This window comes from Spermophilus citellus (genome assembly GCF_964194105.1).
Source record: "Spermophilus citellus genome assembly, chromosome: 11".
Taxonomy (NCBI): Eukaryota; Metazoa; Chordata; class Mammalia; order Rodentia; family Sciuridae; genus Spermophilus; species Spermophilus citellus.
In genome coordinates, this window is record NC_138192.1 from 110,201,386 (window position 1) to 110,226,865 (window position 25,480).

Sequence of the window (25,480 nt, forward strand, 5' to 3'; positions counted from 1 at the left end):
AAGTTAAAGGGCAAAATCAATGAATTCCAGTTGCACTCATAATAAACTGAATATCTCCACTACCATTTGAATACAAATGCACCAGTGAACTAAAAGTTATGTATGATGCCTGAGTTAAGTAAAATATACATTTTGGTTAAAGTCTGGGAAGAAATAATACCTTAATATAGACTACAATTGCTTATATCATATATAAATGATTGTTGGTTAATTTAGAATGAAGACATTTGATGGATTTAGAAGTACTTTTCCTGGTTGTATCCCAGAGTTTATTATTTGATTGTCACATTAAAAGACATGAAGATCTCAACTACAATCCTCACTTCATTGTTTTTCAAACTTGTAATATGCTTGGCGAAAACAGTTCTGATAACAGGTTATTCCTGGTGTTCTATAAAGGAACACAGCAAAGGAAAGGGGATCAGTTGTGGGCTTTAGGTTTGGAGTCAGTTTTAAATAAGCAACCACTTTTTAAGGAATCAATCAAAATGCTTCACAAATGCAGTTGTACATGTCATAGAAGTGGATGTAAAGGAGGTTCTGATTCTTTTATTTCCAAGTTTGCATAGAGATTATTGAATCAGAAGTAGCTTGAAGGCTTAATGCCTGGATTTTGTGCAGCCCTTCTCTATTTCCTGGGTGCTGAGTATTTCCTTGCCCCTCTCGATTTTGCGGAGCTTCATGGAAATATTGCCTTTAACTTGTGCCTTTGCCTTCCAGACAAGGCTGGGTTTGGAAATAACTTCACCACAGTGGACAACAAATCCTCCGCCCAAAACGTGGAAGGCATTATTGTCAGTGCCATGTTTAAATCCCTCATCACCCGCTGTGCCTCCACCACACACGAACTGCACAGTCCTGAGAATTTGGTGAGAAGCTCTCCTCTCCTTCCTATGGGGCTGTCAGCCTCTGCTCTGAGAAAATTGCTCACATCGTGGCCATGAGGAAGAGAAGTTGAAGTCTTAATGCTGAGATATCATTTCCTTGAATGTTCCCAGTAAATCACAGTGGGGCCTTATCCATGCATGCTTTTCCTTGTTCCTCCTTATCTTATTACCTCATCTGCAGATTGACGTATCTTCATTGTTCATCTCAAAGGTTGTAGTGTCTGGTGAAATTGTTGCAAGGTATTTTGAGTCCTTCAAAAGAAGATGCAAGAGCACAGTTTATTGGTTCATGAAATCTAAAAGATGATATACCAAGCATTACTTGAAACCATACTTACTTTAAAAATTAATGCAAACATGCTGCTGAAATTTGTTTTGTTTTCTTTAATTGAGCCCTGTGATATTTTAGATCACATTAGATCTCCCTAAAGGAGAGTGTTAATTAAACGACTTAAGCCACTAGTAGTGTAGAGAGGAGGAGAATCAGGCTATAAAAGGTTAGTATTTGACTCCTCCCAGGGCCAGTCAAATACTGGAGGCTACCCAGGTCTCAATTATTAGTCTACAGCTATTATTTCATATGGTGCTCTCCACTGCATGCTTGGATTTGTGCATTCTCTGTTGTTTGGAACTCTTGTTTTTGCGGGGGGTCTTGCACCTTCCATAAAGGAGCTACTAAAGAGCAGAGTGAAGGGCATAGGGCCCTGATACCTACAAGCCCCAAGGATACACGCTCTTTCTATTATCCTTAAGGTTCCTGCCTTCTACATTCCTAAAAATCACAGGTATAAATTTCCCACCAGTGTTAGGTTTATAAAAGCAAATGCTATCAAAGTGTGTGTGTGTGTTTTTTTTAAACACCTCTGCAACCTGCTTTCCCATGAACTTTCCTAAAGCAAAGAATACAGTAACTACCCTTTTAAAGAAGGAAGAGAGAGGTAGGAAATGTTGGTGTTGGTGCAAAGCTTAATATCTTAATAAAAATCTTGCATATGTTTTTAAAAGTTGATTTATTTATCTGAGTTTTAATTAAACTCAAAATTTGAGTTCTAATAGTATTGAATTCAGAGTCAAGTTCACACTCAAAGTGGCTACAACATACATATTATTTTATTAATGTGTCCAACAAAATTTACCATGTTTTGGTTAATCAGGCTTTGTTAGAAGTATCTAGAGAACATAAACATTTTGTCATAATCAGAAAATTTAAAGAAGCAGAGCAGGGACTGAAATCTCTAAACAAATTCTGACTACCTTTTATTTGCAGGCATCTCTTTGGATCTCTTTAAAGTTGAGAGACAAAAAGCTTATAAATCCAATGACTAAAAATATAAATTGATGTCTTTCTTATAATACAGCCAGCCTCCTGAATATGCATCTTGCTTAGTAACCATGCTTTTTCATGCTAAGAATGACTGGCAAGGTCCTTGGTAAGGTTCCAAAGGAGCAATGCTGAGGGAATATACTGTAAGTTTCAACAGTGGTAATTATGTGTCTTTATCATTCCAGTGCTTCTCTAAACCTAAGGAATTGCCTTCTCCCTCTCTTTCTATGAAAACTAATCGTACCACTGTCTTTCTTTCCCCCAAACTCTCTTCTTGTTTTCAAACAGGGATTATATTGTGACATCCGTCAGCTGGTCCAGTTCATCAAAGAAGCTCATGGTAATGTCTTCAGGAGAGTGGCTCTTAGTGCTTTGCTTGACAGTGCTGAGAAGTTAGCACCAGGGAAAAAAGTGGAAGAGAATGAACAGGAACCTAAGCCTGCAGGCAGTAAAAGGTTGGCACTGGATTTCTCTGAATAAGGGTGTTTGCTTATGTGAGTAGAATATTGTCTTCAGTTGTACTGTCCATATGCTCTGGATGTGGCAGATCTTCAATGCAGGGGTGGTAATAAGTTCTATCACTGATGTGGTCGAGCTGTGGCTTGGAAAACAGATGAGTTACTATTAAATATATTGCCACCTCTATGAGAATTAGAGTTCACTTGTTTCCACACTTTCATATACTTGAACTTCACTTCATAAGTTTTCACTATATGGTAAAATAACTATGTATGTTTTAGACTTTTCTACATGGCTAGAAAAGAAAAGCAATTACTGAGACTTTATCACCATATCAGTAAGTGATACTCTAAATGTGGCAAAAGACATATTGCTATGTATCCGTATGTAGTTTATCCTACTAGTAAACATACATTTGTTTTATGCCTATTGTATACTAAATACCATTTACAAAGATTAAAAGAAACTCCTAAACTTAAAATCCTGCTTTCAGTTAATGACCGGTTGCAATAATACTGGTATTGGTAAGCAATAAGGCAGAATGAGGTCATAAATTCTATATAACACAAACTCATGGTGACATGAGTATGTAGCATGTGTATAACAGATGTTTTGCTTCATAGAAGGTCTGAAGTATTAAGAGGTGGTGTCTTGTTCTGTTGTGATTGTTGAAATGTGCCCATCTGCATAGGTCAGAGGCGGGAAGCATTGTGGATAAAGGCCAGGTGTCCTCCGCCCCTGAAGAATGTCGCAGCTTCATGTCTGGTCGCCCCTCACAGACTCCAGAGCAGTAAGTAGCATGTTATCATCCCCAATGCAGAGGTTTAGGCACTTCACACTGGAAGAAATTCTGTTTTCTAAACTGCTGTTTGATTTTTTTTTTGGGGGGGGGGTGTTGGTTTGTTTTTCATTTCCTTTGAAACTGGCCTCGTTTCTGTCCTACACTTTTTATTTCCAATGCTATTAATTTCTCCAGACGAGGTCAAATAACCAGCCTTGTGCCTAGAGAAAGCCTCCCTAATTGCCTTTTCCATCTCGTTCCTTCCCATTTCTGACTTTCATGCACACTGCTACTGATACATCTTTTAAAATAGCATGTATATCAAGTGGGGTGACAGTGTCATCTGCTTTCATGCTTAAAATCACTTGCGATTTTTTCTTTTTAATGCATGAGTGGCTGTCAATGTGCTCAACAAAGCTTTTGCTCAGTTTTAGCTGACATATAGGTTCTACTCCATTGCACTGAGATCCTCCCCTAAGATTCATTCCAACATCAGCTGCTCTTCACTGTTCATAATGGCAAAAACAAAAGCATCTTTAAATTTATGCCCCCAGGAAATGTAAGGGTTACTGTAAACATTGATTATATAGCCAACTTCTATGCAAGACACATTTGTTTTCATTTTTATTTATTTGCCCACAATATTTTTTTTAAATGTACATCATTTTATATTCATCATTTTGTTTTTCTAACCCTTGTTCAGTATTAAGGAGTTGTTTTTCCAGTAATTCTACAGAATATCCTAGGTATTATGGTATCCTTTCTCCATAGTCAAGTAAATCAAAGGTAAGAAACAAATAACCACCTAATAAGAATTTAGTAATCCCTAAAGAGCAAACAAAATCTTCAAGTACCAAAGTCTGCACTGTTGTTGTAGGTACTTCAAAATCGGACTGCCCCTATTGGTAGATAAACGTAAGGAGAAGGTAGATCAAATTCACAGGTCCAGGGACCATGTGAATTATTGCTTACCATTGTCACTCCAGAACCAAGATGGAGCTTGGCCCATGAGAGGCATTTAATATATATTTTAAGAATGAATGATTCAATTGATCAATAAAAGGGCAAAATTCATCATGTAATCATTAAGATTTTGATCTCTTAATTTCCTTTCTCAAAATTAAGTTTTAGTTTCTCTTTTAAGAAAACCCTTAAGGACATGGTAAAAGTCCAAATATAAACTCTGTCAGGGGGAAAAATCAATATGAATGAGATGTTCCATAGATGAATATCTAGTTTATAACCCCTATCCATAGAAAATCTGCCCCAAAGCTGACAGAAGATTTTTGTCCCCAAATAACACCCGTAACTATTGAGCTAATCTGATCAATGAGAATGATCTAAAAGGTAAACTGGATTTTAAAAATAAAACCATCTACATTTAGATGTGATTACATTTTTTAGATTCCAAAATATTCTCTTTGTTCCGCGTTCCTTTGGGAATACCACCCAATTTCTCAGCATTTAAAACATGTCTGTTCTTTCTTCTTGAATGAAGACTCATGTTTTAATATGCCTCTACATGAACATTTCACTTTGGAGGAATGTCGTAAAATATTAAGTGTGGAATTTGTGACTCAAGGTGGCCCAGGAGTGAGCATGCCAGACTTCCTCTGTTTAGCTGGGGAAAAGGGGAGCACTTACTCTGGATGATCCTGATTCCTCCTCCATCCTCTGTTTCTCTTTTTTTTTACCAATCCTTCTTGACCTGACTCATCTTCTTCTTCCTTAAATAATAGTCTCATTAACTGATTAGTACAGAAAGTGGATTTCATGTGCCTATTTTTCTCTGAACAAAGCTGATGTAGCATTTTCTTGAGAAGGTTGACAAATGACAGCCTCCCTGGATGTTCTCCCACTCAGACGATGTAGTGACACACTCACTCATCGTTGTACCCTCATCCTCCCAAAATACAACAGTAGCCAAGAGGTCCAATTCTAGAAAACCAGTTTAAATGCATACCATATTTGATAAACAGATTATAAGAGTTTAGAATAAGAATTTAAAAGTATTTAGTACGCTGATGATATTTGGAAAGATAAAATCTGAATTTTCATGTAAATAGCCCCAGAAAATGAATGCTTTACAATATTGTCAAAGTTGAGTTCAATTTGGGATTCAGCCTCAAAGCTTATAAGAAAATAATTATTAAAACCCCATGAATAAATTTCATCATCTTATTAGAATTTTTCTATAACCTTTTCTTTCTGAACTACTAAAGTAATACATGCTGCTCATGATGACAGATGTGGAAAACACAAAAAAGCATCAAGAAAAAGTAGTTTAAGGGTTGGGGTTGTGGCTCAGAGGTAGAGCGTGCATACATGAGGCACTTGGGTTCGATCCTTAGCACCACATAAAATAAAATATTGTGTCCACCTATAACTAAAAAATAAATATTAAAAAAAGAAAAAAAATAACTTAAAATCAAAATACCACCAACATATTGGGTATGTTTTTGAGTGTGCTTACACACAAACTCATACCCAGATGTATATTATCCTATTATTTTTTCTATTTACAATTTTATGCTTTTAGTTATCAGTTATGATATATTAATTTTTAAATCAAGCACTTTGTGGTTATAATAATTAGAAAAACAATCTTTGGAGAAAATAAAAAAAATAGTTAATTTATTAAGGAATTCTATGTAAGAACTTTAATGATAATGATAATGATAACTTTAATGATAATGAGTGCATTGTCCTAGTTTTTTTAAATTCAAACTCATAATTTTACATTATGAAGGTGTTTTCATGGATAAGCCATTCAGTAACTGCCTTTGAACTTCACAAGGTATCACATACATTGCCCATAGCAGTAATCTTCTAAATTAAGATTTTAATGACTAAAGAGAATATCACACTATGGAAGTCTCATAATTTATTCAACTGTTTCTCTACAGCTAATCATTTATATTGTTTCCACTTTTTAAATGTTGACCAATAGTGTATCTTCAACTAAGTATGCTGTTCCATTATTTCCTTGGGATTACTTCCTGGAAACTGAATTTCTCTGCCAAAGGTGTGGATATAGGTTTTGAAAAGCATATTACCAAGTTATCTTCCAGAAATATGTAGCCATTCTTACCTTACCACTGGGAGTATATGATAGTAACCATAACTTTCTCTCCCCTATCCCTATTCTATGCCAATTTGGTAAGTGAAAATAGAAATTTCATTTCAGCTGGCTTTATTATTATTATTATTATTATTATTATTATTATTATTATTATTATTCCTGCTGAGATTAAACTCTGCATATTATTGGCCACTTGCCCTAATAAAAAATCTCCTTGCAGATGTCCTACTGAGTTGGGCTTATTTTTTACTTTTAAACTCTACCTATGTCTTTTTGACTTATTGATAGTAGGATGATGTATCTCCTGGGTATGGTGATCATACTTTCTTCATTTGTTCACTCAATCACATAAATATATATTTGTGAGTTCAACTAGTGTCAGGTGTAAGGATTGGGGAGTGAGGAACCATACTGCAGAAGCCCCAGGGAGTTTAAAAAGCTAAATGTTTACTGACATTTTAAGTGCTTCTTCTATTATGACTCACACTGCAGGTGAATACCTGCAATAATATTTAGTCTTTTTTATTAAGGTTAGAAGAAAATGACCACCTCCACCTGATAGCTAAGACATGACTGTTTTCAAGAAGAGCTCAGAGTCAACCTTGGGCCTCCTCCCATTCTGACTCCCACTCTTCCCACACCCAGCCTGTCAAAGATCTTTCTGCATAATTTGCCTAAATATCATCAGCAAGAGGTTGAAAGTAATTTAGGAGAATTTCACATGCGCTGCCAGGCATTTAACCCTATCCTCTGCTTGCTTACAGTGATGAACAAATGCAAGGGGGCAACCTGGGGCGGAAAGATTTCTGGCGCAAGATGTTCAAATCTCAGAGTGCAGCAAGTGACACCAGCAGCCAGTCTGAGCAGGACACCTCAGAATGCACCACTGCCCACTCAGGAAACACCTCCGACAGGCGTGCCCGCTCACGGTCCCGCAGAATTTCCCTCCGGAAGAAGCTTAAACTCCCCATAGGTAAAAGTATGTCTGTATTTACTTATGGATTCTCTTGTTACCTACCATGTCATCAAATCAACTTACCATCAAAACAGAGCAGTGCATGGTGGGGTACAGAAAAGGAAAGGTGTCAGCTCCCAAGGCCCAGGCTTACTGCTTCATCCACTCATTCACCAAATCACTCTTATATTTTTCTGCAGTTATTTTTCAAGTCCCTACTATGTGCCTATACTGTGTGCAAACACTATTCTGGGTATCTGCGATTAGATAGTAAGCAAAACACACATTCCTCTGACTGCTGAACTTGCTATCAGACAAGAGCCACTGTCACTAAAGCAGATAACGATTCAACTAAGTATAGCTGCAAACTATGAATTTTATGAAGAAAATATACATGGCACTATGAAAGCCTGCAGCAATGAGACCTGACCTAAATGAAGAGAGGAGGCAGGAGGCAGGGAAGACTAGAGGCAGTGACATCAAGATCTATAGAATACTTAAAGAAGAAGTGATATTATGTGCAAAAATAATAGGATGAAGGGAATTGAGGAACTGAAACAAGGGAAGAATAGCTGCCTCGAAATGGGACCAGGGAACATGGCACCTTGCAGGTTAGGTTGGCTCTTCATCCTGGAGTCTGGATAACCAAGTGGGTTGTTGAGCAAGAGAGTAACACAAGCATATAAACATTTTCTAAAAGATCACAGCATGGAAATCATCCTGGAGGGAACATTAGAAGAGACCAGATGGAGAGCTGCCTAGTAGTCTAGGTGTAAGTAAATGGACACTTGGGCTGGGTGACTACTTTAAGTAGACAGAGAGAAGTGGGCAGATTGGAGAGGTATTTAGGAGGTAAAATGAATAGGCTTTAAAGAGAGATGTGAAATTTGTCAGGGACAAGTGGACAGATTATGATTTCATTCACTGGAGAGGACCAGGTTCTTTTTGTCTTGGTCTTGCCTGCTTATGTAATTTTATAGTCCAACACTGAACATTTTGATTCAAAGCACACATACTGGAAACAACTTGTTTTGCTTCTATTTATATCAAAGCCATGTAACTTTCATTGCTTGTTGAGCACATGCTGGCATTTCTGCTTAATCCATTTGAGAGCAAATGCTGTAACAGTCTAATCTTTTTTAAAAAAATTATTAAATAGGAAACTGGCTGAAACGATCCTCCCTCTCGGGCCTGGCAGATGGTGTGGAGGACCTTCTGGACATCAGCTCTGTGGACCGCCTGTCTTTCATCAGGCAAAGCTCCAAGGTAAACGTCCAGGACGTTACTTGTGTAAGTGAAAATTGGAGTCACAAAATGATAGAAAAATGTCAGAGCTAAGAAATGCTAAACACCTGGAGGGGCCAAATGAGGAAGAGTTAAGGGACTATTGAATAAATTTTGGAAATTTTAATGAGCAATGAAAAATTTAAATGTTTAGGTAGTAGACTATTCTAGGAAAAGAAAAAAGGGAAAGTGCAGCAAAAATTATATAAAATTATAATGCAGATATAGAGATGTAGATAGGCATCATTTCCCAGCTGTTTTAAATTTAAACACATCTGACATTTTTGGCATCCCAAGTTCATTTCCAGGGAGGCAGTAACTCTATAGTGATTCCTTGCATTTATCAAATACATACACATGCACATGCACACCATTCATTCCCCTTCCACTACCTTTGGGACGATCTTGACCATTCTCTCTGTTGCAAAAGATAGTCAGGGTGCCTTTTCTCACTGTTTCTTCATACTACTGTTGCACATTATAGTAGCTTTTGACTTGGAATGACTCTCAGTGAGATTAATTTTTAAGAGAGTCTTCCCTGTGGATTATTCATATCCAAGAAACTTGCATACCTGCTTATCAGTATATGATGAGTTACCTTTCCTTTATTTACCAATTATTTTCTTACATTCTTTCTTTTTTTAAATCTCACTAAAACCTGTTTCTCCTATTTAGTGTTTTAGAAGTAATATATTAAAATTATAAAAAGAATATAGCAAGATTACAGAACATTGAGGAAATACATTTACATTTCTTATTTTACACTATTTTAGCTAAGAAAAAAAATGGCCAAATATTTGGGAGTCTGGATGGCCCACAGCTTTCTTTGTAGGCTCAAAAGTTTGAGGACTCAGTTTATAGACAAGATCAAGAACAGATTTTAATGCTTAGAAAGTGAAATATATTGCATATTCATTAGAGTGAACTCTTTAAATTTATTTAAAATTTTGAAGTATTTTATTTCACTATTTTTCACTTTGGTCTGATTTTCAACTCTGGTGGTGTTTGTAAAAGATGAATTTGTGCTGCTTTTCATGAATTTGAATTTTCACTTCATCAGAATTTAATTCTAAGAGTATCTGAGGTATTTACCAGGTTATTTTCAAGGTGCCCAATTATTCAGCTTTCTATCTCTGACCTGGAATCTCCCTTCGACAAGCAGTTTCGGTGACATCTTTTTTGGTATATAGCAATAAACTATAGTGACAAAACTAGACATGGAAGTCAGAGAAGGGAGCAATCTTCATATTCTAAACAACCGATGTTTAAAATCAAGGATTAGTTTAACCCAGAAATTTGCCAATGAATTTGGTTGTTGGACTACTTTCCTTTTCTTCCCAGGTCAAATTCACCAGTGCTGTAAAGCTTTCAGAAAGTGGGCCAGGAAGTGGAATGGAAAATGGAAGAGAAGAGGAGGATAATTTCTTCAAACGTCTTGGTAAATGTCATGCAGCCTAAGAATTCCATTCAGCTTTCATCACATAGAATAAAAAATTCGTTTAAATAAAATGGTTCGTTTTCTTTTCAATTTTAACTTCTGAAATTCTTTATTGGAAATTGTTTTTTTTTAAGATGGTCATTTTCTATTACCAATGGCTTTTCATTCGTTTGCTTCTTTCACATGTATTTTACTACTATGTGTAGCTTCTCTATCAATTTGGTTGAAAAGACATTTACATTCCTCACACCCTGTGGGCACTGAGTTTGTGAAGAATAAGACAGAGATTCTTCTGCTGCTCTATTCCTTATTAAAATCTTAGAGTTAGAGAACTTTTATCATCACATTACTTACATGGAATCCTGCTCATTACATCCCTGACAGGTGGCCAACCACCCTCTGCACACTTCCACTGAGGGGAAATTTATAACTTAACAGGGCAACCTGTTCAGAGCTAAACAACTTTAATCGTTAGGAAAAATTTCCTTACCTTCTGAAAATATATTTATCCTTAAACTTGATTCCTATGACTAGTAACAATGTACATATCTGAAACACAGTTTCTTTCTGCCTGTCTGGAAAGCAAAAGAGTAATATCTGAAACAGGTTGCCTTGTTATTTCTTTCAACAAATAAAAAACATGTCTGGTGAACATTTACTAGAATTGAGATGACATTCAGAGATTGAGATGACATTCACAGTTCACATATAGAACACAATTTTCTTAAAATCTAAAGAAATGTTTTTCAACAAATAAAAAACATGTCTGGTGAACATTTGCTAGAATTGAGATGACATTCAGAGAGCTTCTTTTGTCTTCATATTCACTAAAATTATTTAAGAGATCAAATCGCCTATGTTTGTGGGAAGATATTTGGTTGATTAGAGCAACTGGTTTTGTTTTTTGTTTTGCTTTGTTTCCACACAAACAACAAATTCATTGCACATCTTCTATGTTCTCAGCTCTGCCATCACCTTCATGGGGGAAATGCTGCTTTTTACAGGAAGGACCATTTAAAACATACCAAGCGCTCTTATCAGTATTAGAGATGCTCAGCAGCAAAGTGATCAGACCCTACAATTCAAGTAGTTAGGTAAACTCTGGATTTTCAGATGCCATGCATCATTGATTCCCAAAAGTCAGGATGAACTGAAACTAAGCATTTAAGGGGTACAGAGAAAGGGAGGAGGAGTGGGAGAGAAGTTTTTGAGGCCATCTCTAAAGCTCTTTTTAAATCTGTGATGCATTCTCTTTTATTCCTTTGCAATGGCACAACTCCTATAGGTTGCCATAGTTTTGATGACCATCTTTCTCCCAACCAAGATGGTGGAAAAAGCAAAAATGTGGTGAATCTTGGAGCAATCCGACAAGGCATGAGACGCTTCCAGTTTCTGTTAAACTGCTGTGAGCCAGGGACAATACCTGATGCATCCATCCTGGCAGCTGCTTTGGATCTAGTAAGTTGTTGGAAGATTTTGTTCACCCTCGTTCCAATTAATACTGTTACTGGAGGTAAACCTGAGTTGCCAAAACCCAATGCTTAATTGTGAGGGTTTTGTTTTTATTTTGTTTTTCCCCTCAGAATTAATGACGACAAGAAGAAAAAAGGTAGTGAGGTGAGAGAAGAAAACAAAGAAGGAAATAATCATAATAAACATGTTCTGGGAAGCAGAATATGTCATAAGACAATTAAAAATTATGTGAGGGATCTAAGTCAGAATACCTGAGTTAAAATTGCTCTGAACATTTGTAAAATGAGAGTAAAAGTCATAGTAGAACTATATTTACCTCCTGGGGCTGAAGCAAAGGTTAAATGAGAAATTAGATGGAAGATCCTCATCACAATGCCTGAAATATGATAACTACAGTAAAGTAGATTATTATTATATTATTTGTCTTGTGTGTTGTTTTTTTATATGAGTACTTTAAACTCTCTAAGGCTTGGTTTTGTTACCTATGAATTAGAAAACATAAAGCAAAGATTACTTAAAATGAATTGTAGAGCACTTTGAATAGTGTAAAGTATTTGTGTTAGTTAGGTTTTCATCACTGTGACCAAAATACACGACAAAAACAACTTAAAGGAAGAGAAGTTTATTTTGGCTCGCAGTCTCAGAGGTTCAGTCCATGGTCAGCCAATTCCATTGCTCTAGGCCTGAGATGAGATGGAGCATCGTGGCTGAAGGGTATAGAGAAAGAAAACTGTGCACCTCAGAAAGCAAGAGGAAGGGCCTGCAGGGAAGATGCACCCTTTCAGGGTACAACCCCAGTGACCCACCTCTTCCAGCCACTCTTTTAAATCATGCATGATGTGTTTCTAAAGGAGCAGATCAAAATAAACAAATGGAAAAATTCACAAGAACAATTAAATATTGAAAAAAATGATATTAATAACCTGTTCCCTGAAAATACTGAAAGTCAGTCAAGTATGCCTCTTCTTAATTATACTAAAGAAATGCCTTGTCAATTTGTGATTTGGAAAAGAAAGATGATAATAATGCTTATTAAATATTCATAAATCCCTATTCTATAACTGTCAGATTTGCAATGGTTATAAAGTATTGATAAGGGTATAAAATAGCAGACACCACAACACTGTGTTGGCAGTAGTGTGAGCACAGGATTTGATCAAGGAACAGAAGAAGCCTTAGTCTTACAGGGTGGGGAGGGTAGAGCAATGACACTGAATGGAGCTCTCTCTGGCCCCTCCCTGAGTAGACAGTCATTCTGAACTGTGTGTCATTGCAGGGATGGGGCAGTTTTCTACATATCAAATATACCAAATGATAGAGGTAGTAGGCTTTAAAAGTCTGTAGTCAATTGTTATATCAAGATACTCATGATATAATAATTAACTCAACAGCTGTCTTTTGTGTTAGGCATGGTGCGAAGTTGTTCATGATAATGCAGCAAAACCCAGATGGAGAGCTTCACTTTATTTTTCACATTTCCCATTGAAGATTATATTTGTAAAAGGATCTATTTTTCGATCTTCATAGTGCACAACATTCCAAGGTTGATACACATGAATGACCAATATTTATTATATGCTTCCTATATTTCCAGAAGAAAAAGAAAAAGATTGAAGGTCAGAAAGATCAACTAATAGTCCAAGGTTACAAAGCCATTAAAGATAGAGTCCGACTGGAACCTAGGTCTGTCTTCATAGGCCCGTAGTTTGCATTCTACCATGCTGACTCTTGCTAAAATATTATGAGAGATCACTTTAAAACATTCAAAAATAATAAACCCCATATTTTATACCCACTAGTTTGAATGTGGTTAAGAATATAAAGCTGACAGAAGCTAGTTGAACAGTTGTTAAATACACAATAACAATGGTGTATTGCCACTTTACAGACAATTTAAGCTGAAATGCTCCAAAGATACTATCATATCTCTCTTTGTCTGTATCCTGCAGTCATAGCTACCTTTGGAAAATTTTAAGACAAACAAGGCATCAAATTTCTCAGGCAACTGTCTAATAAGATTAAGGGAAAATATTACAACAAATCATTTTATTTCAACTTGTTGAAAAACGGAGTGAAAAACAACCATACCAATTGGAAAATCATGAGATAATAGTATTTGACAACTGTTCATCAAATAAGCACCTGATGAGATTTGACAGATTGCCCTTCACTCACTGGAAAGGTCTAGGCCTTCCAAAGATCTTGAGCTGAAATCTGCACATAAATATATCATGCAGTGTTAAGCACTCTACCAAGCAGATCTTTTCATTAACATGTTCTCCACATGAGAGAATAAAAGCTCTGAAAGTTAAGGTGAATTTGCTCAAGGCCATATGTTAGTTGATGCTAAAACTGGGATCAGAGAAAAACCCTCTGATTCCATTCAGGGCTCTGGGCAACACCACATGCACATTTAATTGAATCAGGATGAGTTTCTGTAGACACATTGAAAATACCCTTAAATGTATAAGACCTCCTGTAGCAAAGAAAATGGTGAATGATTTTTAATGGTTCAAAAAAACATTTGAATTCCTTATATATGATATTCCTTATCATGTACAAATACATTGTGAATTCATATTAGGAAAATATAAGAGATTTTCAATTTTAAAGATTCACACAACACATTCATTCTCTAAACCAGTGATTCTTAACATTTGGAGACATAGATTCTTTTAGAATTGGATGAAAGTTATGGATATTCTTCCGAGAAAAGCACACTTAGAGACAAAATTTAGCATATGGTATTAGAAAATTCATAGATGCCGGCCTCAAAATCATCCACAAAACAAAAACATGTTAAGAACTTCTCCTCAATAAATGCATTATCACTGGCAAAAAAGAGACTCTTTCATCCAGTAATTGGAATTACTTTGTTAACATTCCCTAGTGATGTAAAACAGAAGGAAGCCTTTCATAATCCCTTCATACAGGGGAAGCTTTCAGGGTTTATATAAGATATCTGGGCCCAGAAGAAACATAAGACCTGTAACAAAGAGAACAACACACTTGAAGATTTGAAAACATAATCCCAGTAGAACGAATTAATACTGGCTTATGAATAGAGATTATTTTAAAGTGAACATTAAGGAATAGCTTGATAATCAAATCTTTGGGTGTTGGTATTTCTTTCCCTCTCATCAAAACAATTCCATATCTATCTGGCTTCCAACTGGGATACTCTTTATTTTCCAAAGAGGTTTTTTGCAGGAGTTTCCAGGCACACTGTATTCCTGCTAGAGCATGACTTCTGCCATTTGATTAAACTGGAAACCACAAAAACTTAAAATTTATTTTAATTCACCAAACATGACTGGGCTAGTTGCTAGACCTCTAGATTCTCCTTATCCCTTTCCTGTGGAACCTACTCTGGTCCTGTTTGATCTCATCAAGCTCATAAATCTCATGGTAAGAAACAAAGTACAGAGAATTTTGATGGTTATAAGCAGTGTCTCCTGAGCTTCAAGGTATTTCTGATCCCTGTGGATGTTCATCGATGGAGTAGCCTCCCTTGGGAAATTATGAGCGCTTTGCCATCAGACTGGATTTGTTGGGAGCATATGTGCAGAGGGCCGAAGCAGTTGGTGGCTCATAGGAGTTCCTTTCACACCTGAGAGTCTTTGATCCTAGGTTAAGGCCAAACAGTAAACATAGTTCAGAGGTCAAAATTCTGAAGGTCAGAATCAATCAAAGTTTAAAGAAGCTCCACTCTCAGGCAATAAGAGAAAACTCCATAGAACTGGCTAATTGAATAAAAGGTGTAAATGATGATGATGGTAGTGATGGTGGTGATGATGGTGGCAGTTGGTGGAGGCAGTGGTAGAGGTTAATAATAGTAACATTTTCACTGTACTTGACAATTTATAAAAAAATTTCATGTTCATTATCTTATTTATTGGTATGAAAGCAAAAAGATCAAGTTAGGATATGATTTTTAAGTGAGGGAACACTTGGGATTAGTTTCCCAGCTATGAAAAATCGAAGAAAGTAAGGTCACTGGTAAATTCTGACAAGCAAGCAAGAGAAAGGAAAACGTAGCCATATGTCCTATGTGCTTGAATCAAACTTCATTTGTACAGCTGTGACACTATAGCTTGGACCTATTGATCTGAATTAGAAATTCCTCAGGGTTATTTTAAGTTTCATAAAATTCTCCTGCTAAAATGTATTCTTACTTTTGTTTCCTCTCTCTTTGATTTCCCCTAATATCTGGTCCCTCTGCTTCCTGTCTTTCAGGAATGCCTCAGTTTCTGAGTATGCTTTAGGCTTCCCAGTACATTTATAGTTGTACTCATATATGTGTAATATAGATTGATATGAATGTAGAAATATATATAGATGTACACATAGAAAATATGTAGAGATAAGCAGATGAGGGTATAGATACAGATGTGTAGATAAATAGATAATATAGACATAGTTACTATTCTGCTAGTTCTTCAAATAGAATTTAAGTGGGGAAGGAAGCACCAAATACGTCCTGTTAATCATCATAGTCCAGTCCAACTTATCTCCCACCTCTCTTTTGTTAATTTTGTCTTGTCACTCTTATTTTTAAGTGTAGCTTAAATACAATTTTTGCATTATGACCTAATTTTTGTTTGAATACTTTTATAGTTTTATTTCCTTAATCATATAATTAAAATGTGATTTTTAAAAGAGTGCAGTGTTCTTCAGAATTTAAAAGTATTAGTAGATGAAAGTAGTACTGGAAACTTCAGTGCTTAAAGTTTGACCAATCTGAATGGTTTTGTTTGTTTTAAATAATGATTTTATTGTTATTGATATGATTACTAAGTTTAAGGATAATTGGTTTACTATTAAGTCCAACACAGCTCTTCCTCATAATCTTTCTCAGTAATATGAATTATCAGTTGCAAATATTAAGGCATTTTTTTAAAAAAAGATATAGATGCTTTTAAAAGGTCTAATTTCACCTCTAGGCTTATATAATCTATAAGTACAAAAATACAAGAAAAAGTAAACAGTTCAAATGAAAGGAACTTCTGTTTGCTTTATATTTAAGTATTCTGTCCTTATGTATCCATTTGAATTTGTAACACATACAGTTATTTCTAGTTTTTGGTAATTTCTTATCATGAGTAGTACTAATAATAATTTCAATTTGCTTAGTAGCAATTACATGAGTATGAAAATGTCAATAATTATACAAGGAAAATATAAAAAATAGAACTCCTTATTTTCTTTTTTTTATTATTATTTTTTAGTTTTGGGTGGACACAAAATCTTTATTTTTATGTGGTGCTGAGGCTCAAACCCAGCACCCCGCGCATGCCAGGCGAGTGCATTACCGCTTGAGTCACCTCCCCAGCCCTAGAACTCCTTATTTTCTTAAAGTCCCTATATTTCCTTACTAATGAAAAACCCTTACCTCCCAGAATACAATGCTCTTTGGAACTTTGTTTTAACCTTTTCTGTGTATTTTACTACATGAATATGTGTCCAAAGACTATATTATTTTGTTTTGCTTTGTTTATCCTGATTTTGAAATTCATTTATATGAAGTCATACAATTATTTTTTGTTCAGCATTGATCTTATTGAGACAGTGAGTATTAGTATATTATTTTTTACTAATGAATAGTATTTGTTTGAACATATCACAATTTACATATCCATTCTGTTAGAGACATTTTTATTTTTTTTACAAATTGTCCATTTTCAATACCTCCATAAATATTGCACTTGGGCCTTAATTCATGATAGTTTTCTAAATACACACATAAGTGAAATTATTGATTCATAATTTTTGCTCTACGATCCCAAAGTAATTGCAGAAATTCCATGCAGGTGCCAACAGTGTAATTGAAGTTCACGTTTCTCTGTTTTATTGTTGACATTTATATTGTTCAGCATTTTTATTTTTACCAATCTAGTGGATTAAAGTAAAAAACTTTATATTTCGGTCTGAAGTTTGAGGAATCTTTTCCTGGGTATGCTTATCATTACTGTTTTCACTTTTAAGGAAGAGTCCATTTATGTCTTTAGTTCCTTCTTTCAAAGGAGAATTATTTGTCATTTGTTGTTAGTTTTAAGAATATGGATAAGTGTCAATACTAATTTATTTTTTGCTCTTTACATGGCTTCATCTTCCAGTTTGTGGCTTTTCTTGTTTGTTCTTTGTGGAACATTTTAATCAAGAGAAGATTTTTTAATTTAAGATATTTTAATTCATTCAAATTTTTCTTTATGGGAATTCCCAAAGTAATAAAGTATTCCTATGTTCCTCTAAAAATCTTAAAATTTATCTTTACACTGAAGTCTTTAACTGTAATGTACTATATAAATGGTATGAGGTAGGAATTCATTTTTTTTCTTTTTCATATGGAAAAACAATTACCCTAGCACAATACATTGACTAGTTTATGTATTCTTCTCTGATGTGCAGTACCCTCTTATGACAAGGTTTCAAACAAGTATGGGTGTGGTTCCAGGTTTTGTACTATTACATTCCACATCTATTCTGAATATCTACTTTATACTTAGAACTTTAAAGATAACAACCTGTAAGCTATTCTTGGCTCTTTGCTTTTCCATGTTAATTTTATAATTAGCTTGTCAGATTCTATAAAATAATTCTTAAATTTGTTCTCAGAATTGCATGGAGTCCACAGATAAATCTTTTTAAGAAGCTATATACATATTTAACTAAATGCAGTCTAAAATTAATGAATTTTCCACTCTTCTCTCAAAAACTAGGAGAGTTCTAACTCCAACTGTTTTTAAGATTTAGTTCTATCTTATTTTTGACATTCATACATTAGATATTATTTTATTGACTTGTAGGAAAATAATTCCAAAAATTTAATATACATTTTGTTTACTATTTCTCCTTGCTTCCCAGATGTTCTCTGTAAGACCAATTTCCTTCCAAAGTATACCTATTAGAACAGTCTTTAGTGATCAATTGTAACTCTCTCAGCTACAGTTGTCTGACGTGTCTTGATTTTGATCCCAACTTGAAGATCTTTTTGCTTGAATTGTATTTATAGACTGACAAAGATACTATTCTTTTCTGGCTTAATTACCATTCCTTTATAGATCATGTACTTACCCTGCTCTAGTAATCTTTAAGATCTTTTTCTTATTGCTCATATTTTACAGTTTCACTGCAATGTTTCTAGCATTTTTAAAATTTGTGGTTCATTAGACTTCTAAATCATCTATTTGGTGTATTATGTGTATTCTCTTCTAGAAATTGAAAATATATGATAGATCTTAATTTCTTCCATTTTTTATACCTTCTCTTTCATATTTTCTTCTGTCTCTATACTACTATCCTGGGTAATTTCCTCAGATATCTCTTCCACTTCACTTTTTCTCTTCTCAACTGTGTCTGATCCCATGTTTCCAAGGGCAATGTGCCCACCAGGCAGAATTTAGCAATGTCTGGAGGAATTTGGGGCTCTCATAACCTATACATGGCTACTGCCATCTAGTGGGTAGATGCCAAAAGCTCTGATAAACATCTCATAAAACATAATATACCACCCACACAAAATAATGATCTGACCCAAATGATCAATAGTATTGATGTTAGAAAAACCTGATCTAATCTGTGTTTTAGTCTCTCTGTTGAGTTTTAAATTCCAAGTACAGTACATTTTTTTATTTGTTAAAATTCTGTTTTATTTTTGTTTTAAAGTTAACTTTGGTCAACTTTGATCATCTTAATTCCTCCAGCATATTTTTGATATTCACATTAATCTTTAAATGTACTTAACACATGCAGATTCCAATCACTGCATTCTTTGTAAATTTGACTTCGCATAGTTTGTCTCCTGACTCTTGTTCATAGTGGATTGTTTTCTTTTGTCTTGTTAATCTGAGGTTGCTCCTTGGAATTTTATCTGTGGGAATTCCTTATTGTCTGTATTAAGAGCAGTATTAGTCAATGGACCAGCAACAACAGCATTAACTGTAAGCCTGTTAGAAATGCAATTGTTCAGGTCCTGCAACAGATTTACTGGATCAGAATCTGTGCAGACGGGGCCAAGGAATCTCTTTTATCCATCTTCCCAAGTGACTTTACCATCATTTTTAAATTATTGGTTGGGGGGACAGGTGGAGGAGGATGGAAGTAGTGCCTGTTCTTGCTTCAAACTTGTATGAGAATGTGAGATTTTGATTAGAAGTTTTCCATAAACGCTTTCCCCTCTTTTTTTTCTCCTCTCTCTCTCCCTCTCTTATGCTCTATTCAGAGTCAAGCTTAGTCAGGTAAGACAGCTTCTGTGGAGGGTATATTTTTTTCTCATCCATCTTCTGAGAGGGCTCCTACCTGAGGTCGTAGCTTTGCACAGGAATTTTTGACCTCACCTCCCACATGTTTGGGCCTAGATATTTAGCTTGTGGCCCATTAAACACCCATGCTCTTGTCTCAGTATGGTCAACAGAAACCCTTAGGACAAAATCTCTATGCTAGCTCATTTCCACCCGCATCCCAGAATTGCACTTTCTTGTACTTTTTATTCTTCAAAGTTGTTGTACATCGCTCTAGAAACAAAGCAAAAATCAAAATAAAGAATTTTTTGAATATTTTATTCAGTATTTTTAAAGTGTTTTAAACACAAAGAAGTTCATCTTTGCACCTAATCTATTATATTTTCAGAAATAGAAGACCTCATTTCGTTTTTAAAATATTCAAAATATTACCATGATCTGAGTAGGTGTTAAAATGACTAGCCATCCAGATCATGGGCTAAACAATAATGCCTGCCTCCCGTCTGCACATAGCTACTGTAGATATGAGCAGGGACAGGGCAGTCCCTTGGCTTATGTGCCTGTTAGTTAATGATCTTAGTCAAGCAGAGAATTCAATACAAGCCAAGTAATAAATACTGACTCAGAAGCACATGCCCTCTAGCAAAGAAGGTCCCAATACATACCGAGACCCACAATAACTGCTTATTCCCATTGGCTTTAAATAAACAGATATCTTGTACCAGCTAGCCCTTTTTATTTTATTGTAAGGCAATAAAAAATATGTAATTCCCCAGGGATGGTCATAAAATATTTAGTCCTTAAAAACAGTTAGTTCCTGTCCAGTGTTATATGAGTTTTCGGGATCAGTCAAGGTTTCTTCTCACATAATAAGCTTAGATATAGTCCCCCAGGGTAAGGAATGCATTGCAATTATAACCTTCAATTAACCATAGTATCTTGCTAACAATATTTTCTAGGTCCCCAGGCAAAAGAAAGCACAGCTGCTTAGATTAGTATCCCAATTCTCTGCTTCACTTTCATAAAGGAAACATTCAATATACATAACAATCTTATACAATTCATGGGGAAATGGCAAAGGAAGTCAAGGAAAGTAGATGGATGCTCAAAGTGTTTTAGGTGCAGAATATTAGAGAAATACAGACTGCATTAACGACATTCTCATAAATTCTTGTAATTTTAACTAGACAACTGTAACTATTGCAGAGAACACCTTACATAAGATGGGGTAAACCATATGAAACTGCTGGTGTTTGACTACTTTTGTCCTTTGGGTTTTTTTTGTTGTTTGTTTGTTTTTTGGAAATAAACCACAATACATACAGCTTTTATCGACATTTTCCCCATATAAAATGGAATAGCCATTGTTTACATGTTCAGTCTTTTCACTCCTTGTTTTTTTTCCCCATTCCCCTCACAACCTCTTATATGTAATTTTGTATAACAATGAGGGTCTCCTTCCATTTCCATGCAATTTCCCTTTTCTCTCCCTTTCCCTCCCACCTCATGTCTCTGTTTAATGTTAATCTTTTCTTCCTGCTCTTCCTCCCTGCTCTGTTCTTAGTTGCTCTCATTATATCAAAGAAGACATTTGGCATTTGTTTTTTAGAGATTGGCTAGCTTCACTTAGCATAATCTGCTCTAATGCCATCCATTTCCCTGCAAATTCCATGATTTTGTCATTTTTTAGTGCTGCATAATACTCCATTGTGTATAAATGCCACATTTTTTTTATCCATTCATCTATTGAAGGGCATTTGGGTTGGTTCCACAGTCTAGCTATTGTGAATTGTGCTGCTATGAACATCGATGTGGCAGTATCCCTGTAGTACGTTCTTTTAAGATCTTCAGGAAATAGTCCAGGAAGGGCAATAGCTGGGTCAAATGGTGGTTCCATTCCCAGCTTTCCCAGGAATCTCCAAACTGCTTTCCAAATTGGCCGCACCAATTTGCAGTCCCACCAACAATGTACAAGAGTACCCTTTTCCCCAGATCCTCGCCAGCACTTGTTGTTGTTTGACTTCATAGTGGCTGCCAATCTTACTGGAGTGAGATGGTATCTTAGGGTGGTTTTGATTTGCATTTCTCTGACTGCTAGAGATGGTGAGCATTTTTTCATGTACTTGTTGATTGATTGTATGTCCTCCTCTGAGAAGTGTCTGTTCAGGTCCTTGGCCCATTTGTTGATTGGGTTATTTGTTATCTTATTGTTTAATTTTTTGAGTTCTTTGTATACTCTGGATATTAGGGCTCTATCTGAAGTGTGAGGAGTAAAAATTTGTTCCCATGATGTAGGCTCCCTATTTACCTCTCTTATTGTTTCTCTTGATGAGAAAAAAATTTTTAGTTTAAGTAAGTCCCTTTTGTTGATTCTTGTTATTAACTCTTGTGCTATGGGTGTCCTATTAAGGAATTTGGAGCCCGACCCAACAATATGTAGATCGGAGCCAACTTTTTCTTCTTTCAGACGCAGAGTCTCTGATTTGATATCAAGCTCCTTGATCCATTTTGAGTTAACTCTTGTGCATGGCGAGATAAGGGGATTCAGTTTCATTTTGTTGCATATGGATTTCCAGTTTTCCCAGCACCATTTGTTGAAGATGCTATCCTTCCTCCATTGCATGCTTTTAGCCCCTTTATCAAATATAAGATAGTTGTAACTGTGTGGATTAGTCTCTGTGTCCTCTATTCTATACCATTGGTCCACCCGCTTGTTTTGGTACCAGTACCATGCTGTTTTTGTTACTATTGCTCTGTAATATAGTTTGAAATCTGGTATCGCTCTGCTCCCTGATTCACACTTCCTGCTTAGAGTTGCTTTTGCTATTCTGAGTCTTTTATTTTTCCATATGAATTTCATGATTGCTTTATCTATTTCTACAAGAAATGCCGTTGGGATTTTGATTGGCATTGCATTAAACCTATAGAGAACTTTTGGTAATATCGCCATTTTGATGATGTTAGTTCTGCCTATCCATGAACAGGGTATATTTTTCCATCTTCTAAGATCTTCTTCTATTTTTCTCTTTAGGGTTCTGTAGTTTTCATTGTATAAATCTTTCACCTCCTTTGTTAGGTTGATTCCCAAGTATTTTAGTTTTTTTGAGGATATTATGAATAGGGTGTTTTTCCTCATTTCCATTTCAGAAGTTTTGTTGCTGATATACAGAAATGCCTTTGATTTATGCCTGTTGATTTTATATCCTGCCACTTTGCTGAATTCATTTATTAGTTCTAGTAGTTTCTTTGTAGACCCTTATGGGTCTTCTAGGTATAGAATCATGTCTTCCGCAAATAGTGATAATTTGAGTTCTTCTTTTCCTATTTTTATGCCTTTAATTTCTTTCGTCTAATTGCTCTGGCCAGTGTTTCGAGAACTATATTGAATAGAAGTGGTGATAGAGGGCATCCCTGTCTTGTTCCAGATTTTAGAGGGAATGCCTTCAATTTTTCTCCATTCAGAATGATGCTAGCCTGAGGCTTATACCTAGTTTTTCTAGAGTTTTGAACATAAAGGGATGCTGTACTTTGTCGAATGCTTTTTCTGCGTCTATCGAGATGATCATATGGTTCTTATCTTTAAGTCTATTGATGTGGTGAATAACATTTATTGATTTCCGTATATTTAACCATCCTTGCATCCCAGGGATGAATCCTACTTGATCATGGTGCACAATTTTTTTGATGTGTTTTTGTATCCGATTCGCCGGAATTTTATTGAGGATTTTTGCATCTAGGTTCATTAGAGATATTGGTCTGTAGTTTTCTTTCTTTAAGGTGTCTTTGTCTGGTTTCGGAATCAGGGTGATGTTGGCCTCATAGAATGAATTTGGAAGAGCTCCCTCTTTTTTATTTTCTGAAATAACTTGAAAAGTATTGGTATTAATTCTTCTTTAAAGGTTTTGTAAAACTCCACTGTATACCCATCCGGTCCTGGGCTTTTCTTGGTTGGTAGTCTTTTGATTGCTTCTTCTATTTCATCCATTGATATTGGTCTGTTCAAATTGTGTGTATCCTCCTGACTCAGTCTGGGCAAATCGTATGACTTAAGAAATTTATCAATGTCTTCACTATCTTCTATTTTATTGGAATATAGGTTTTCAAAATAATTCCTAATTATCTTCTGTATTTCTGTAGTATCTGTTGTGATATTGCCTTTTTCATCCTGTATGTTAGTAATTTGAGTTCTCTCTCTTCTTCTCTTCGTTAGCATGGCTAAGGGTCTGTCGATCTTATTTATTTTTTTGAAGAACCAACTTTTAGTTTTGTCAATTTTTTCAATAGTTTCTTTTGTTTCAATTTCATTGATTTCCGCTCTGATTTTAATTATTTCCTGCCTTCTGCTAAATTTGCTGTTGTTTTGCTCTTCCTTTTCTAGGGCTTTGAGATGAAGTGTGGGCTCATTTATTTGTTGGATTTTCTTTTTTTGAGGAATGACCTCCAGGCGATGAATTTCCCTCTTAAAACTGCTTTCATTGTGTCCCATAGATTCCGATATGTTTTGTCTGTATTTTCATTTATCTCTAAGAATTTTTTGATTTCCTCCTTTATGTCTTCTGTAACCCATTGATCATTCAATAACATTTTGTTCATTTTCCATGTGATGTAGGATTTTTCCTTCCTTCTTTTATCATTGATTTCCAGTTTCATTCCATTATGATCAGATAAAATGCAAGGTATTATCTCCACCCCTTTATATTTACTGAGGGTTGCCCTATGGCATAATATATGGTCTATTTTTGAGAAGGATCCATGTGCTGCTGAGAAAAAAGTATATCCACTTGATGATGGTTGATATATTCTATATATGTCAGTTAAGTCTAGGTTATTGATTGTGGTATTGAGTTCTATAGTTTCTTTATTCAACTTTTGTTTGGAGGATCTGTCCAATGGTGAGAGAGGTGTGTTGAAGTCACCCATAATTATTGTGTTGTGGTCTATTTGATTCTTGAACTTGAGGAGAGTTTGTTTTATGAACGTCGCAGCACCATTATTTAGTGCATAAATATTGATAATTGTTATGTCTTGTTGGTGAATGGTTCCTTTTAACAGTATATAATGTCCTTCCTTATCCCTTTTGATTAACTTAGTCTTGAAGTCGATTTTATTCGATATGAGGATGGCCACCCCTGATTGCTTACAAGGACCGTGTGCATGGTATATTTTTTCCCAACCTTTCACCCTCAGCCTGTGTATGTCTTTTCCAATCAGATATGTCTCCTGGAGGCAGAATATTGTTGGATTTGTTTTTTTAATCCATGTTACCAGCCTATATCGCTTTATTGGAGAGTTTAAGACATTAACGTTTAGAGTTACTATTGATATATGGTTTGTACTTCCAGCCATGTTTGATTATTTATCTTTTTTTAAAATTTAGTTTGTTTCTCCATGATTAGCTTTCCCCCCACCCTCTGTCTTTACTGAGGTACTTCCCACTGTTGGTTTTGGTTATTGTTTTTCATTTCTTCCTCGTGTAGTGTTTTGCTCAAGATGCTTTGCAATGCTGGTTTTCTGGCTGCAAATTCTTTTAACTTTTGTTTATCATGAAAGATTTTTA

The 25,480-nt window shown here is 35.4% G+C and overlaps 1 protein-coding gene across 3 annotated transcripts in view; it reads left to right on the plus strand.

Annotated features, from left to right (window-relative positions):
* The window catches only part of UNC80 (unc-80 homolog, NALCN channel complex subunit), a gene marked incomplete at its 5' end in the record, with an annotated part of 198,761 nt that overhangs the window by 52,559 nt on the left and 120,722 nt on the right, over positions 1 to 25,480 (plus strand). For 2 of the 3 annotated variants that reach the window (XM_081262112.1, XM_081262114.1), the window contains 7 exons: positions 721 to 869; positions 2,500 to 2,666; positions 3,362 to 3,460; positions 7,298 to 7,512; positions 8,648 to 8,754; positions 10,114 to 10,210; positions 11,496 to 11,668. In XM_081262112.1, coding sequence (XP_081118238.1) covers positions 721 to 869; positions 2,500 to 2,666; positions 3,362 to 3,460; positions 7,298 to 7,512; positions 8,648 to 8,754; positions 10,114 to 10,210; positions 11,496 to 11,668 — 1,007 coding nt within the window. The remainder of the gene's footprint in view (positions 1 to 720; positions 870 to 2,499; positions 2,667 to 3,361; positions 3,461 to 7,297; positions 7,513 to 8,647; positions 8,755 to 10,113; positions 10,211 to 11,495; positions 11,669 to 25,480) is intronic. The other variant, XM_081262113.1, reaches the window with a different exon arrangement.